The sequence below is a fragment of the Phoenix dactylifera genome, chromosome 1 (genome assembly GCF_051530095.1).
Source record: "Phoenix dactylifera cultivar Ajwa chromosome 1, Ajwa_hap1_PhDact_Kaust_v1.1, whole genome shotgun sequence".
In the NCBI taxonomy this organism is placed as follows: Eukaryota; Viridiplantae; Streptophyta; class Magnoliopsida; order Arecales; family Arecaceae; genus Phoenix; species Phoenix dactylifera.
Window position 1 is genome coordinate 44,236,275 of NC_143190.1, and position 16,448 is coordinate 44,252,722.

Consider the following 16,448-nt stretch of genomic DNA (forward strand, 5'->3'; position numbering starts at 1 on the left):
CATTGAGCTCGGATCACTTGAGAGAAGGTTGTTATCTATAATTTATTAGTCAAGCTATTGTTTAAATGACAATACATAACTTTATAGATTTATCAAAGATGGAAATGATTTACACTTACGATCTTGATAAAAAAGAGTTGATTTCAACATCAAAATTGAGATTCATGATGAAAATTATTATCTTAACATTCACGAGCATTTCGAGCTCGGCCCCTTCGCTGAAATGCCGAGCTCATATATTTGTGCTAGGTGGTTGGGGTCTAGTTAGGTTAAGTGATCTGGGATACTTTTGGTTTGATGGATATAAGTTAGAAAATTAACTGGTTGGGCTAGGCTGGATGGGTCCATCATCCAATCCAGCTCATCACCAATTTTAAAGTCAGCAGAAGGACAAGTCCGTGCGGACACAAAGAAAACAAAGCTCAGCAAACCGACCACTTACTCCCGGTCTTCTCGTCCAAACGCGCACAAACGACTTACATGGTCGTTACCATGAACTCCTTCCATTAATTTTTCGAGCAAAACTGCGATTAGTACTGCGTATCTAACCGTTTGTGTTTTTTTATTTTGTGTACCTTGACCGTTCTACGCGCAAAATTAAGAATATTCAGAGTCTAGTCCACGTATGCGTCAACCGTGGGTTGTTAGTCAGCAGTCAACAGTCAACACGAAAACATGAGGTCCCACCGTGTCGGGCGAATATGCTTCACCATCCGACAAAGCCAATGTATCAAACCCTGCACAATTAAAAAAAAAACAAGTTAACGCCGGTGCCAGAATGGAAGCAATGTTACTCTAAAAGTTCGTCGAGAATATCTGGAATACTTAATCATACATAACTAAAAAATCTAAAAAAAATACTTTCTGATCAGTCATTTTGGATGAAGTCCTGAGTTGTTGTAGCTACAACAATCTCTTTCGTAGTAATGGAACTCTTAAGTATTTCACTTAGCTTTTTTTATAAAAAAAAATAAAAGGCCAAAAGTTCTTTCTAGTATTGCAAATTTTCATATTAATGACTTGACAAATATAATCAATCAAGTTGAATAAAATCTGGTTATATATTATTAACCATTTCAAAAAAAAATGATATTTTTGCCTTGAAGTACTGCTATGTTTTTTTTGTTAAATGCTCCGCATATTTGACGTAGAGGCCGTTTTTGGTGCTATATAGAAAGACTGGGTGTCAAATTGACACCATAATGCAAATTAAATCCTCGGAACTTCTAGATTTTTTTTTTTTCAAGGATAATATGATCGCTCAAGACCCGCTCAGGACTGTGGGAAAATGATATTTTTCTTTTTCTGCTCCCTTTTATTTTTTAATGAATACGGGTAGTCATGGCCTTCTTCATTCCCCCAATGAGATCCTCATTCCATGTGGTGCATGAGCTTAATCAAGCACTTTGGTTCCTTTTTTTTCTTCTTTTTCCTGACAGAACTGTTTCATAGGAAAAGACGTTAAATGTTAACGACGTCCACTGAATGGTGGTAGTTGGCAGTAGTTGAAGTTTCAACCGGATGACGTCCGCTTTCTCTACGTCAGTCTTACCTTTCCTCTCATCTTCCAAGCACGCGCTCTGCACCTTCTGCGCTCGTAGTTATTATAATACACGTAACGGTCCCATTCCAACAGCTCAGTTCTCCATATAAATACAATGCCTGTCCTTCCCATGGCTTCTGTGACCCCTTCCTGCTGCTCTCATCTTCTCCTTCTCTGAATTTGCTCGCTGAAATCTTCCATCGAACAAACCATTCTACTAGAGTGCCAAAATGGCAGGCAAAAGGCTCCGCGATGCATCCGGTCACGAGCTCGACCCAAAGGAGGACAAACGGATGCGATCCCCGTCTTCTTTCTCGACGTCCGTAGCCAGCTCTCATAACGTCTAAATATTCCATATGGATGAACACACATGCACACTGAATCATGGCTTGCAGTTTAAAGAGGCCTAACAACCTCAGATTTTCAGTGACCAAATTGAACATTTCAATACCCAAGAAGCTCTCCTCCTCCGCTTCTTCTTCTTCTTCTTCTTGCTTACTGTTTTAGAACCATGACCTTCATCTTGCAATTAAATTATATATATATATATATATATATATATATATATATATGTATATATATATGTATATGTGTGTGTGTCTATATATATATATATATATTCATTAGAGATGGAACCTGAAGCCAGAGAGCAAAACAAACATGGGCACTTACCTGGACGGGGTCATTGGGTGATCAAGAAATTAAAGTTCCTCATGCAGTGCTTTTTAGATCATCGATATCTTTTAGATCTCCCGAGCTTCTATCTGAGATTATGAAATATAGGTTATATGGGTCGTGTATATTATTTTACAGGCCTGAAATTAATCAAATTATAACTAGAGATAAATTTCATGGAAATTATCTTAGAGCATTGGTTTTATGAATTGTGATATTGCTCTGTGATGTTTCAACTGTATATAAGTTTCTATATATCATTGTCATATCACTTGTTCATATCACTTTCTTTTTTTTTTAAGAATAGCTTGTTAATATCTTTTCATATTGCTTGCATGACATTTTGTATTGTTTTGTTCCCTCCTGCCCTTAACAGTATAATTGGGGAAGCTGTGAAGGCACAATCGGTGCAGAATTTCTGTATGGCTTTGGAACCCTTGCTTCGAAGAGTGGTATGACAAAATTCTCATATTTAATCCTGTTTTCTTCGTTATCTTCTATTCCTATAATTAGTTGGGGAGTTGGATTTATAGTCCTCCTGTCAGGAAATCATCTGATTGTTTATGCTGAGTCAACTGGCCTTATTCTGGTTATTTCCCAATTTGTTGGAGATTAATAGTCCTTTTTAGATTTAGATGCTTAACCTTTTGTCAATAGCTAGAAACAGAATATTAGCAAATCACTTCTGTTGCATTTTCTTTACGTGAGAATTCAAGAAGTAATGATAAATATTCCTCAACTTAGCTCTTTGCAATTTGTTGATAATTAGCCAAAAGGTTTCTTGAATTTGTGGTGTTATATTTCTTTTCATCTTCCTTGTTCTTTGGAGAATAGCGTTAGATTTCCATGATTTGGAACAAGTTAATCAATGCAAGTTCATTGTAGTATTAAAATTAAGCTGAAAAATATATGCTGGAGAATAAACAATCTTCATTGCATGAATTTTAGTTGTCCAATTGTCCGTTTTGTAAGAATCTTCTATTTGTTTAGGTTAAAGAGGAGGTGGAGCATGCACTATTTCAAGGTGCCCAAGCACTTCAGAGGTACAATTATTGACACTCTCTTTAGCACTATTAGTTTGATTGCACTTCTTCTAGGAGCTTTCTTTCAGCTACCATTCAGTGACTCAATTTATTAATCTAATTAGTAATCTCTCTCTAACTACACAATCCATATTTCGAGAATATATATATATATATTGAGATGTAAGTGAGAGGAGTTGCCAAAGTTCCAGAATATAGCTAACATGAGCAATAAAAAAAACATTTTGATTGTCTTATATCTTTCCAGATCTCCTCAAATGCAAGTCCAAGTAGCAGAATCATCATCAAGCTTCAAGCTTATTTTCAATAAACCACTTTCACTCCCAATCTTCACAGGGAGCAAGATAGAAGATGAAGATAATAATCCACTCCAAATCCTCCTCATAGACACAAAAAATGGGAAAAGGCCCCTCAACCCACTACCATCATCCATGAAAGTAGAAATAGTGGTCCTTGACGGAGATTTTCCTTCGGAGTATCATGAGGATTGGACCAGTGAAGAGTTCAAGAACAGCATCATTAGAGAAAGATCAGGGAAAAGACCATTGCTTATCGGGGATGTTCTCGTCAACTTAAGAGATGGGATTGCTTCCATTGGAGAACTTGCTTTCACGGATAATTCAAGCTGGATAAGGAGCAGAAACTTCAGACTTGGTGCCAGAATTGTGCTGGGGAGTAAGGAAGGACCAAGGATTAAAGAAGCAATGACAGAACCTTTTGTCGTCAAAGATCATCGAGGAGAACGTGAGTATAATTTTAAACTTGTTTGCCATTCATGTTATAGTGATATCTCTATAGTATTGAATGGTCATTTAAAGACCATCCATGGCTTAAGATGTTATAATCATATTATCCAAGTATTTTACCCATCAAATTAATACAAACTCCATTTTTTTTTTATCCATATGGTGATGAATAGTTCTTTTATATTTCATAAAATAATCAGGGTTATAATGTGATAGCATCGGACAAATTTGTTTTTTTTTTTACGATTTTTGCTTGCAGTTCTGGCCTTTTCAATCAACATCGTAATTGCACAAATCTTAATTTAAAAACAATGGTTAAACAAATTAATAAGAATTGATTTTCAGAAACATTGACAAACTAAATTTGAAATTCTCAACCCAAATCATAGCGAGTAATTTATCTTTAGCATCAAGAAGACAGATAATCTACCTAATTGGCTTATCGAAAATAAATGAGTTTTAGTACATGTGGCACTGATTATAAGCACCTAAACTATAATTGCACCAGTTCAAGTCTTAGGTGGACTTTGAAATTCTTGGAAGACTCATGGTCTATTCTTTGAATTCTATAATCAAAGCTGTTGGGCCCCAGTTGACATTAAGAAATCAACTTAATATATGCTACTTTTTTCTAAAGTAATGTGTGATCAGCTTCAACCAGATTCATTCAAATCGAGTTCCTATTCATTGGATATGCTTTGACCATCAAACAGAAGACCTACCCATGACTATTTTACATGATGTTTCCGAAATGCTAAGACTATTGCCACAATACTTTTCTTGCAATGTCGACATTCCATGTGGCGCTAGGGGATTGGAGCTCTATATAATTAACCAATCTCTGTGAAGTGGCTTACTATGGTACACCTAAGTATACCAAAAATTTTGGTCCATCCATGTCATTTTCTGTTAATATATAGATAACTACAAGCAAAATACACCCTTGTGCAAAAACTTTTAAGTACTAGGTTTTAGCCACTATTTATTATTAAAGGATACAATCTTTGTCATTGCAAGTGTTTTTATTTATCTCTTTGTTTTTCCATTGTTCGTTATTATTCATGTGCAAGTAATCAAATGTTTATTCAGTATCAATTGCTATTTTGTTTTCCTTTTCTTTTCCCGGTTTTCAACTCCTTCCATAGCTCCTTCCAACTAATATGACTTAACCAATTCCAAATCTATCTAGTGTACAGAAAGCACCACCCACCAACTCTTGGAGATGAGGTTTGGCGACTGGAGAAGATAGGGAAGGATGGGGCCTTTCATAGGAGGCTAGCTTCCAAGGGCATCAACACGGTCCAAGACTTGTTGAAGTTATGGTCTTTGGATCCTCATCACCTCCGACAGGCAAGCACTATCCTAATTAAACTTTCATTTTTCATGCTTCCAAGTTCCCAAACTTCATTCTTGGACTACTGCAATCATAGCAAATGCATACACTGTGTCCTATAAAGCTATGCAATATCTAACTTCTTGAATTCAACCAGACGCTCGGAATGGGGATGTCGGATCGAATGTGGGAAGTAACAATCAATCATGCGAGGACTTGCGACATCGGCGACGGGCAATACTTGTTTCGCGCGTCTAATTGCGCTGTTCTATTGAACCCCATATGCCAAGTCATGGGGGCTGTTTTTGATGGATTAACATGCTGGCCAAACCAGTTTACTCATATGCAGAAAGTGAGTTTCTGATTCAGTGCCCATGCCCAATATAAGACTGTAGGTCTTTTGACACTTCTAACAGTGTCCCTAAAAACTGATGCAGAGTTATGTAGAACAGCTGGTCTTAGAAGCATACAGGCACTGGGATAGGGTGGAAGAGGTTGATGGATCCTTCAATACGTATAGTGCTTTATTGCATGGTACCAAGTTCCCTTCCTCATCCCCAAGTAACATTTAACTGTCTTCTTATTGTTCATATATTGGTCTAATGTCTTGAAGTTGTCTGCAGATGAGCCAGCCCAGCAAGTAGTTATGGGGTCCTCCAGGTATTCAGGTCATCAAGAGAGCATGCGACCAGACTACAAAAATTTGGAATTCAATCAAGTAGGAGGTCTTGTGAACAATCCTCAAGTGGAAGCAAGTTGCTGGCTGCAAACAACAACAGAAATTCGACAGCCAACAGTTCAACAAGGCGATGCCTGCGATATGTCGGACTTGTCATCAGACACAACTCTGTCTTAGATTTAGTTCAGGCCATCTCCATTTGAATTTGAGCTAGAGACTGTAGGAAGGCTGTGTGCTAAGAGGATACTTTGTTACTTGTATAGAGAAGGGTGTATAAAATCCCTCTCCAAAACACACTAGACAAAAATGTGTTAACAACCCCTTTGCACTGCCCTGGTTGCCTATTCTCAGATATAAGCAAATAAAACATGGTGTGTTTGTGTTGGTGTGCCCAAGTGTTCGCCATTATTTGTGATACAAACCCCTCAGCTCTAATATTACAATGATGAAAGTCAGTGTTCTTGTTAGACCTTTCGGATCCACTTAAGGAACCAAGAAAAATTGTCTTATTACAGACTTTTGGCATGAAATTTACTCATCGAAGTGGAGGAAAATATCTTTTCCCTACGCATGGTTACTTGCTATACAACACCACAGACTTTTTACTTCTTTTTTTTTTTAACCTTAGTGGGCGTTTCACAGTACACGAGTATGGACGTACTCAATAAAACCAGAAAACAAAACATCACGGAGAGACTTTTCATTCTTCATTTACTAAAAGTTGCATTTAGATGTACCATATAATCATGCTATTTTGTAATTGGAGAAATTATAGTATATTATTATGGAATATGTCTATTTGATTATTTGTAGAAATTTACATTTTTCTAAAATCTAAAACTGAAAATTTTAATTTCAGTAGAGTTGCTAAAGTTTGTAGCTTTCTACTTCTATTATGTTATTAACTTTGGTGAACTGCCATAGCGGTCAAATGTGAGGTTCTGAGTTCGATTACTGGATGATGCATCCCGAAATGGACTTGGACAATTATAGTATGGTCGGTCTCCCTCCTTTCCTTTTAAAATTAAAACAATGAAACATCTTTGAAAATTCTAAATTATTAAAAAAATAAAAATTTTGAACCAACTAAAAGCAAAGTCATGACTTTAAGATTTAAAATTTTCAAATGTTGTCTTAATGAATGACTTCATGGGAGTTCTTTTTTTTTTGTGGTAAAATGGGAGTTCATTTTCACGGCCCATAATTGTTCATAAAATTAGATAACTTTGAAGAACTCTTGGCTTGTCTTGAATAAGGTTGGCAATTTACGATCCGACCTATCAATCTGACTCACAAACGGCCTGCTTTAAGTATATTTAGATTTAACATAAGCAGGTTTCAATCAACTTGTCTAGACATATTTATTAAATGGGTTAAGTTTATGTTTAGATCTTTGACTCGTTTAATAATTGGGTCGGATCATTATCCGATCCGACCCATTTAACCTATTTAAAATCTGTTTAACATGTTTGAAATCTACTTAACTTCTTTTTAACATATTTAATCTGATTCGCTTAACCTGTTTAAATCTATTTAATCCGTTCAAAATCTATTTAACCTGACTTGACCTGTTTAATAATTAGTTACGTGGGTTGGGTCAGGTTATTTGTTTAATAAATAGTTATGTGGGTTGGGTAAGATTATTTTTTTAATAAATAGTTCGGATTCAGATCTGAAATTTTAAACTATTTAATAATCAAGCCGGGTTTGGGTTGATAAATTTTTGACCCGGCCCATATCTGACCCAACCCATATCTGATCCAACCAAACTCAATTGCCACCCCGAATCTCCTAATGTGCCTTCTTCCACATTTGTGAAGCCTAAGCTCAAGCTAATGGAAGGAACATCTTATTTAGGTTATAAAGTACAAAGAAGTGTTAGTTTAAGGGCTAACGAGGCTAAGTTGCTTGGACTTGATGATAAGGCCTTTGGTTCTGAAAAGTTGATGATTCTGAATTCCCTTGCATCTAAAGATCTGCCCAATCTTGGCATCAGACATGGACTGCTTTTGGTGCATGAAGGCCTTTTGGATGCAGCTGGGAAGCCGAAAAAATTGAAAGTGGAAGAGTGTAACTAAGTTTTCTTGTGCGTTTTGGCAGGACCTAATGTTGGTTAGAAATTTAGGATAACTAAAGTGAGGCATATGCAATACATAATGTTTATGAAACTTGGAGTCATAGATCTTCTCTATCCACTGTAGGTCAAGAGTGGGATATCAACAAGCCAAACACCAATTGAGCAAGGTCTAGCCCTAGGTTGGCTTCTTTAATAATTGAAGCCAAACCGGAGGTAGCTCATTTAATTTGTAGCTGAGCTTGAGCTATACAAGAACAGCTTATGTGAAAAATCTGGTAAAAGTTTAAAATTATCCAAGATTTCTTTTGATATATTTGAAGTAAGAATATTGATTATGTTTTAATTTTTTAATCGAAACACATTTTACTCGATATTATCAATATTAATTTATATTTATAATTATCTATATAAATAATAATAACTAAAATATTATATAATATATTCAAATTATTTATATATTAGTATTTTGAGTTAGTTCGAGCATAGCTAGAAGTTAGCTTTTGAATAGATTGTCAAGAAGGGAGAAGCAAGGATGGGAGTTTGCATTTTATATAACACTGAGTGTTGGATGTGCAATGCACATGTTTATAGAAAATAAGATAATAAATTTCAGGGGAAGAGTATAAACCTAGGTTAGCAACGTAATTCTCCAATTAATCAAAATTTAGGGCAGGATTGGGGAAATGTGATGCACGGAAAGTGGATGAAGAGTGGGAAAACACGTGGAAACACCAGCATCATGAAAGGCCTCATGACCAGAGTTAGCGTTATAATATTAATAGATAAAGATTAGTAGTCAGCATGTGTAACACATAATTTGAACCATGATGAAACGCTTTGATTCCATGGCCACCAGCCTAATGTGGGCGTTCCCATCATACAGTATAGAACCATAGGTATTGTCAATTTTATACCAATCATTTTAATTTTATGTTTTACCTGTTTGGTATACCTAGTAGTAAAATTATCCAATAATATATATTATTTAGGGTCTGTTTGGGAAATTCAGTAAGTTTGGATTGGATTTCCTATAGAAATCAGACTTGCTAGCATCCATTTTCTTCAAAAATTCAGTCATAGTTTTGGTCTAAATCTCATCTATAGGCATGTTGGACTGTATCCTCCCACAAGATTTGGTCTATAGAGGAATTGGATTGATATGGGCTTTATTTAAAAAGACTGTATAATTTAAGAAGAAAAAGAAACCTATAGGGCCTATTTAGATATTGGGCTGAAAATCTTGTACAATTTGTAAAATTTGTGGATTAGGTCAATGGACCAGTAAGATGATCTTAAGCTGGGCTAGACCTACGTGTATAAATATTCAGAAATTGAAGTGGACTGGCCTAAATCCCCTAGAGAGAGAGAAAAAAAAAAAAAAAAGACTTGTTGAAGTTTTTTTCTTCCTATAGTATTCCGACCTGCCCACTCTAAAATTATTTTTGGGTATTTTATGAATACAGGCCTAGCGATTGTAGCCTATAATTGTGTGAATCTAACTTATAAATTTTATGAAATTTTCAGTTTAATTTTATAGAAAAATTTAAACAAATTATAGAGATTTTTTTTCTCCCCTAAAATTTAGGCCAGATAGGGCATGTATTTATATAGACCTTATGAATCCAAAAATCTAGTTTAATTTTACTGATAGATCGATGGACCCTCAGGCGAAAAAAATCTACTGTTTTCTTAAATTTTGATGCTAGACTATTATCTTGGTTTCTATTTGTTTCTTTCCTCCGTCCCCGGAGCCTGTCAAGTGGTTGTGGGGTTTTCACTTGTGAGATATTTAGGTAGCAGAGAGGAAGCACCAAGAAGGCTCTGTTTATCCTAATTTTCCAATGCCTCCTTCCGCCCTCTTCTTTTCCTCTCTTGCCTCTTCCAAACCTTGCCCTCCTCACCGTCCAGATAATCTCCAATCCCTCTCCCCGAGCACTGCTTTCTCCTCCTCCGCCAAACCCCTCAACTCTCCTCCTCCCCCTCTCAAGCTCATCCCCCAAGATAAAGCCCAGAGCCCTCTGTCTTCGGAGAAGCCACCATGGCCGCTCGCCGGCGCCGTCAAGATGCCTACTGCCCCCTGGATGAGAGGCCCCCTCCTCCTCCCCGCCGACCAAGTCCTCGACCTCTCCAATCCTCACAAGAAGAAGCCCCGCGGCGACGGCGGCCGCGGCGACGACGACCCCGCCCGGGACCGCTCCCTCACCGACAAGGTCCGCAGCGGTAGAAGCCGGCAAGCCATGCGCGGCATCATCAGAAGCATCACCAAACTCCAAGAAATCCATCCCATGGAGGAAGAAGAGAATGCAACAGGCGAAGCCGAGTCGCCTGAGTTCAGCGTTTCTCTCAACATCAGCGATGGCGAAGCGCGGTGGCGACCGTCCAGGAGGTCGCCGTGGGTGGGGGTGGAGAAGAAGCTGGTCTTCAGGAGGGAGAAGAAGGCGAAGCAGCCCACGGCTGCGGAGCTGACCCTTACGGGGGACGTGCTGGCCAGGCTGCGCGGCGAGGCGAGGAGGATGAAGAAATGGGTGAAGGCGAAGAAGGCCGGGGTGACGCAGGAGGTGGTCGATGAGATTCGGAGAACTTGGAGCAAGGGGGAGCTTGCGATGGTTAAGTTTGTCGAGCCGTTGCGGCGGAACATGGACAGAGCTCATGAGATTCTTGAGGTCAGTTGCTCGCCAATTTTCTGCTTTTATGATTGTTTTTTGGGGGTCACTTCAATCTAGTTTTTGGTAATTGGATTCATTTTTTTTTACGATCTCAATTACGTGGAAACAAATTGCAATAAAATTTGATTCGATGCAGTATCGAGCTATCAGATCAGGCATCTGTTCCTACATCTATAAATATATATTCAGCCTACAAAATAAAAGCCTCCATTTTGGAGATGATTCTTGCAATTACACACCATCAGCTTGGTGATGTCCTATAACTGTCTGTGCCTAGTGGTTTTTGGAAGTGACCTGTGGGGATCTGGTATTTGATCTCCCACAAAATTCATAAACTGTTTGAGAATTAAAATCTAAGATTTTGTGTCTTGATCCATGTTTTTTCTGATCACTTCGCTGAAAATCAGCAAGTAGGAAATGACAATGCACTTCAGAGGCAATTCCACAACTCCAGAATTTGAAGACAATCAATCCAATGTGAATATTGTTCTTGTTTTATGCTCTACTTGAATGTAGCACATTCAATATATTAATTACCTTCTCTATCTTCTGCTATAAGTTTTGACTTTGTTAGGATAGTTAAATAGTCTTCATGATCTCACAAAATTTGACATCAAGCTGGACATGACGTTCCAGTTAAATATTGCTGAGTAAATCTAATTTGTTATCGTCACATACATTAGTTATTCTTATAACCCGCCCCCAGTTAGTTATGTATAGTAATACCTGGTGATGTCCTGTGAATATTATATGCGTGGCTGCAATCTCCTTTATTTAACACGTACTATGATGTTATGAATATTATCTCAGTTTTGATGGGTGTGAGTTTTAATTGAACTTAGCTTCCAACTGCTCGTAATCTTTATATTCTGCTATTTCATATAGTTTATTTTCTGTTCATATATTGGGCAGACAAAGACTGGTGGCTTGGTTGTTTGGCGCAGAAGAGATACCCTTGTTGTTCACAGAGGAAGTAACTATTCATTGGTTCCAGAAGCATCTCATAATTCAGCCATTACCATTGGAGGGGAAGCATCTTCATCAAAACTTAACCTTGGCATATCTGAAGATGGTGGTGCAATTCCGCCAACAAAATGCGATGAAATCACAAACATATCTGTCATCCAGCAGGATGGAGACATAGAGAATACTCATACATCCAATATGGAGTGGCAAATACAAAATGCTGCTGAAGCAATCAAAGGAACACTTTATGAGAGAGAAGTTGACAGATTGTTGGATGGATTAGGTCCTCGTTTTATTGACTGGTGGTGGCGAAAACCATTACCGGTAGATGCTGACTTACTTCCAGAATTTGTCCCCAATTTCAGGCCGCCATTTAGGCTGTGCCCTCCCTTGATGAAAGCTAAGCTAACAGATGAGGAATTGACATACCTACGGAAGCTTGCACATCCTTTACCTACTCATTTTGCCCTTGGTAATTTTACTTACACCAAATTGGGTTCTAGTTTCATAGGATTTGTATTTTTGTATGCCATAAAGAGGTTACATGCTTTTGGACATTGGTTATGCAGCAGAATTTCTGTTTTCTGTTTCTATTCATTCAGTGATCTATCAATCTGTCTGAGTATGCACAATCACAAACAAACGCAATAAGAAAATTAGATGTTTTAGAATCTTAGAGTTCTAACTGTTTTGTCTTTTCTTAATTTATGAAAGGAAAAATTAGAAAACTTCAAGGCTTGGCTGCTGCTATTATAAAGCTTTGGGAGAAAAGTCTTATAGCCAAGATTGCAGTAAAAGTGGGAATTCCAAACATCAACAACAAGCAGATGTCATGTGAGCTCAAGGCAAGTTTTTTTTTCCCACTTATTTTCAATGTGATAAAAAGAAATAACATGTCGAGTGGATACTTTAGAATGCTTGGTTGAAAATGGAATATTAGTTTTGCATTTGTTGTTGCAAACATATACTTCGTGCCTGATGGTGTATGATGTTACATTAGGATTAGTTTTGCAATGGATTCTCACAAGATAACAAAGATCAAATTCTAATGAAATGCAAGAGCCAGTACCTCTTCTAAAATTAGGGTTTTCCTCTTTCATCTCTATAATAATGCCTTAAAGTACATTCTGAATCCTTTCACACCTTTTTATTTTTTTTTCTAAGAACCTTTTACTTGAATTATTTAATCAACAATCTTCCTATGTGCTGTACTCAGCATGCTGTAGAACATATGTTTTTATTATGACTAACCTTCATGTTTGGAAGAGCAATCATATGAATAAAGATTATTTTGATTGATACTTCGACTGTTGATTAGTGATGTTTACAAATTGTCAAAGATCAATAAGATCCATCTTCCCTAAACTATAAAAAAATACATACAGCACAAACAGATGCACGATGCGCATGCACCATGTTTATGTCCACACACATGCAAGCATGCTATTGCACATGCACAAGCACATAAATGCACTAGTGCACATATGCGGGCATGCACACACATATGCATATGCATGCATAGATGCATGCACAAGCATCCAAGCAGATGCAAATCCATGTGCGGACGCATGCAAAAAAACACATGCTGATTCAACCCCTTAGCACGAGAGATGCAAGTATATACATGTAACTGAAATAACTTCCAGATCTAGATAAATCTGAATAGTGTCTTTATAAACAATAACAACAATGAGAAAAAGAGTAAAAGGAGGGGAGACAGAAGAAAAGAGGGTGGAATAGATGAGGAGAAAACTGAAAAGACAAAATTGACAATATGAAGGGAAAGAAAGAAGTCCACAGGGGGAATACATTCAATATAATATAAATATAAAAACTTTGTTACTGGTGATGGACCCATATCTGTAGGCACTCAAATATTAGACAATCTAAAGAAATATTCTTGAATCATAAAAGGATTCCCAACTTATATAGTGGATCTGGACTCTAATTTGCACAGCTAACTCGAAATATGTCCTAATTAACCTAAAACTCCATTGTTATCAAAACTGCTTATTTTCCAAACAAATGGATAATCAAAAACCTTCCAAAAGTAGTAAATTTCATTCCGTGAAATATTGCACACAAAATTATAGAGATCACTTCAAAACACAAAAATAACGACTGAAATCCTTCTCTAACCCAACCTAGACCTAGAATCAGAATTGCAGACAAATTCTACATAATATAATATTCCTGACCCTCTATGAAAAATAACCCCATAAATTAGTTACAGGAACGCTAGGATACATAAAGATAAAAGTATGTAAACTTGAATTATAATATAAATTTTTGTGATTTAAGTCTTCAAATCCAAATTGTATCACAGCATGCATGGACAAATGCACAAATAGATAGACAGACAAACAGACACAAAACAAAGCAAAGAAGCCCCACTTACACATTACTATACATGTTTCCTTTAGATTAAATCTACTTCTACATGCTCTGGTTAGAACATTAAAGTATCATGTTTTACGAACTTAGTTGCAGGATGTTTCCTCCAAATGGACCTGGAGAAAACCTCTGTTAAAATGTGAGAGATGTTTATTTGCAAACATCTAAGTTCTACTTCTTACCTTCAAAATTACTAGAGATTGTTTAATAAACTTCAAAAGGATGTCAATGTTTTTCTTTAATAATTTTTTAGTATATGTTGCAAATGTCTTGAGTTTATTGAAAGTTCTGTCCTAATGAACAAATCTTCTTTCTCTGAAGCTTCCTCATGTGCTTGACGGTGAAGCTCGTGAATGCAGCGTCTAACAGGAGGAGTTCTGATATTAAGAAACAAGGACTTTATCATCCTGTATAGAGGCAAAGATTTTCTATCTGCTCGAGTTGCAAGTTCAATTGCTGAGCGAGAAACTGAGATCTGTGGCCAACAACTAAAGGAAGAACTAGCTCGAACAAATGCAATCAACTTGTTTTCTGATATTGACGAATTCCTGTACAGCACAGGCACTGTTGGAACTTATACAGAATTTCAAGACATTCAATCTAAATATACTGCTGTAAACAGTGGAATCTCTGAGGAAAAGATTCAATTCGAAGCTGAGAGAGCAAAACTGGAGAAGGAAATTAGGAAGAAAGAACGCGAACTTTTTATTGTATTATTCGTCATCATTATAAGCATTCTTGGAAGCTATTCACAAATGGAACTTCTGATGCAAATTTGTTTTTTTTTTGTTTGTTTTTCTGATCCACAGATTAAGCGGAAGATTGAGAAGTCTGAGAAGGAGTTGGCTAAGCTTAATTCTCAATGGAGTCCCTCAGAGGAGGCTGCAGACCAGGAACTCTTGATGGAAGAGGAAAGGCAAACTTTCCGAAACATAGGTCTAAAAATGGATGAATTGCTGTTGTTGGGTATGGAGCAAACCTAGAAACTACTTGCCTTTGTAATCTGTGGAACTGTTATTCTTTCAGCCAGTTGCTGCAATTCTTTCCTGCTGATAGATGCATCTGTATATTTTTTCTTTTTTTCCCCTTTTCAATATTTTAGGTTTATCTTGGTAAACTATTCTTTTCCTGAACTTATCTGGAAATTCTGGATGTAAATATAGTCATTTCTAGATTCCTCTTACAGGCAGGCGTGGTATCTATGATGGCGTAATTGGAAACATTCACCAGCACTGGAAGCATAAAGAAGTTGTAAAAGTAATTACAAAGCAGCAAGATTTTCATCAAATAACCTATACAGCACAGCTGCTTGAAATCGAAAGTGGTGGGATATTAGTTGCAATAGAGAAGCTAAGAAGTACTCATGCCATAATTCTTTACCGTGGGAAGAACTATGGACGCCCTTTAAAGCTCCTACCTGACAATCTCCTGACAAAAAGAGAAGCTTTCCAGAGATCTATTGAAATTCAACGACGAGGGGTAATGATTGATGCATTTATGTTTTTATCTCTTTCATTGTTTATCATTTCATTATTGACTCTATTAATCTTCTTCCCCTTCTTTTTGTTCAAGTCACTCAAATACTTTGCCCGTCAGAGACAAAAATCAATCTGCGCATTGAAACAGAGAGTGGTGCGTTATTTCCATCACCTTTCTATGTCTAACTGGTTCAAGGCTATAGTTTGATTATAGCATTGGTTCGGTTAACATTCTTAGAGGACTATTTTTTATTTTGCAATTAGAACTCTGCTTTTTCTGGAAGTCTGGAAATATAGCAAGCTAATTTGAATAAACTGATTTTGCAGAGAGATTTAAAGACAAGAACCAAGAAAATGATTTCTAGAAAACTCCAGTGCCCAAATGGTGTTGGAAGTGCAGGCAGCGGTATAGTTATTTGTGGAGGCAAAGGGGCATATATTGTAGTAGGTTTCCATTTTTTTCTTGATAACATAATTGCAAACTTAATGGATTTGTCATTCTTTCGCTCTGCAGGATGACTCTCATATGGGCCGCTCTTAGACCCCACTGCAACAGAAGAAGGTTGATCAAGTAGTGCGTTTCATATGTTTGTAGCCCAAGGAGAGAATATATACAAAGGAAAATTTGCACCAGTTGGTGCTTTCTGCTGAGGATGCACTCTTGCCATTCTGTTGCCTGTTTCAGTTCTCTCTAGATTACAAATTTTGCTTTGCAACCTAAAATAGTGGAATCTACAGATTGATGTTTTAATGCAAAATTTCTTTACTCCGTTCTTTCCTGTCTATTGCCATTGTCAAAGGCTATGGTTAATTGGCTATGACGGTGATTCAGGTCATTCAGGTTTCAC

The 16,448-nt window shown here is 37.0% G+C and overlaps 2 protein-coding genes across 5 annotated transcripts; both read left to right on the forward strand.

Annotated features, from left to right (window-relative positions):
* The first annotated feature begins 1,101 nt into the window (after positions 1–1,101).
* LOC103712820 (protein SAR DEFICIENT 1-like) lies at positions 1,102–6,534 on the forward strand. The gene is made up of 8 exons (XM_088714879.2): positions 1,102–1,862; positions 2,595–2,670; positions 3,209–3,261; positions 3,509–4,005; positions 5,197–5,357; positions 5,498–5,692; positions 5,778–5,874; positions 5,964–6,534. The coding sequence occupies exons 1-8, from the start codon at positions 1,774–1,776 to the stop codon at positions 6,194–6,196; spliced, it is 1,401 nt and encodes a 466-aa protein (XP_088571005.2). The 5' UTR covers positions 1,102–1,773; the 3' UTR covers positions 6,197–6,534.
* A 3,298-nt stretch (positions 6,535–9,832) lies between these two features.
* Positions 9,833–16,383, forward strand: CRS1 (maize chloroplast splicing factor-like protein). Of its 4 annotated transcripts, none has more exons than XM_088702538.2 (9): positions 9,834–10,759; positions 11,675–12,200; positions 12,443–12,573; positions 14,482–14,832; positions 14,932–15,088; positions 15,309–15,601; positions 15,695–15,754; positions 15,928–16,044; positions 16,115–16,383. In XM_088702538.2, the coding sequence occupies exons 1-9, from the start codon at positions 9,938–9,940 to the stop codon at positions 16,139–16,141; spliced, it is 2,484 nt and encodes an 827-aa protein (XP_088558664.2). In that variant the 5' UTR covers positions 9,834–9,937; the 3' UTR covers positions 16,142–16,383. The 4 variants fall into 4 exon arrangements, with proteins under 4 accessions (XP_088558659.2, XP_088558664.2, XP_008797623.3 ...); XM_008799401.6 differs by having other exon boundaries at positions 15,928–16,006; XM_088702533.2 differs by having other exon boundaries at positions 9,833–10,759; positions 14,482–15,088.
* The last annotated feature ends 65 nt before the right edge of the window (positions 16,384–16,448 follow it).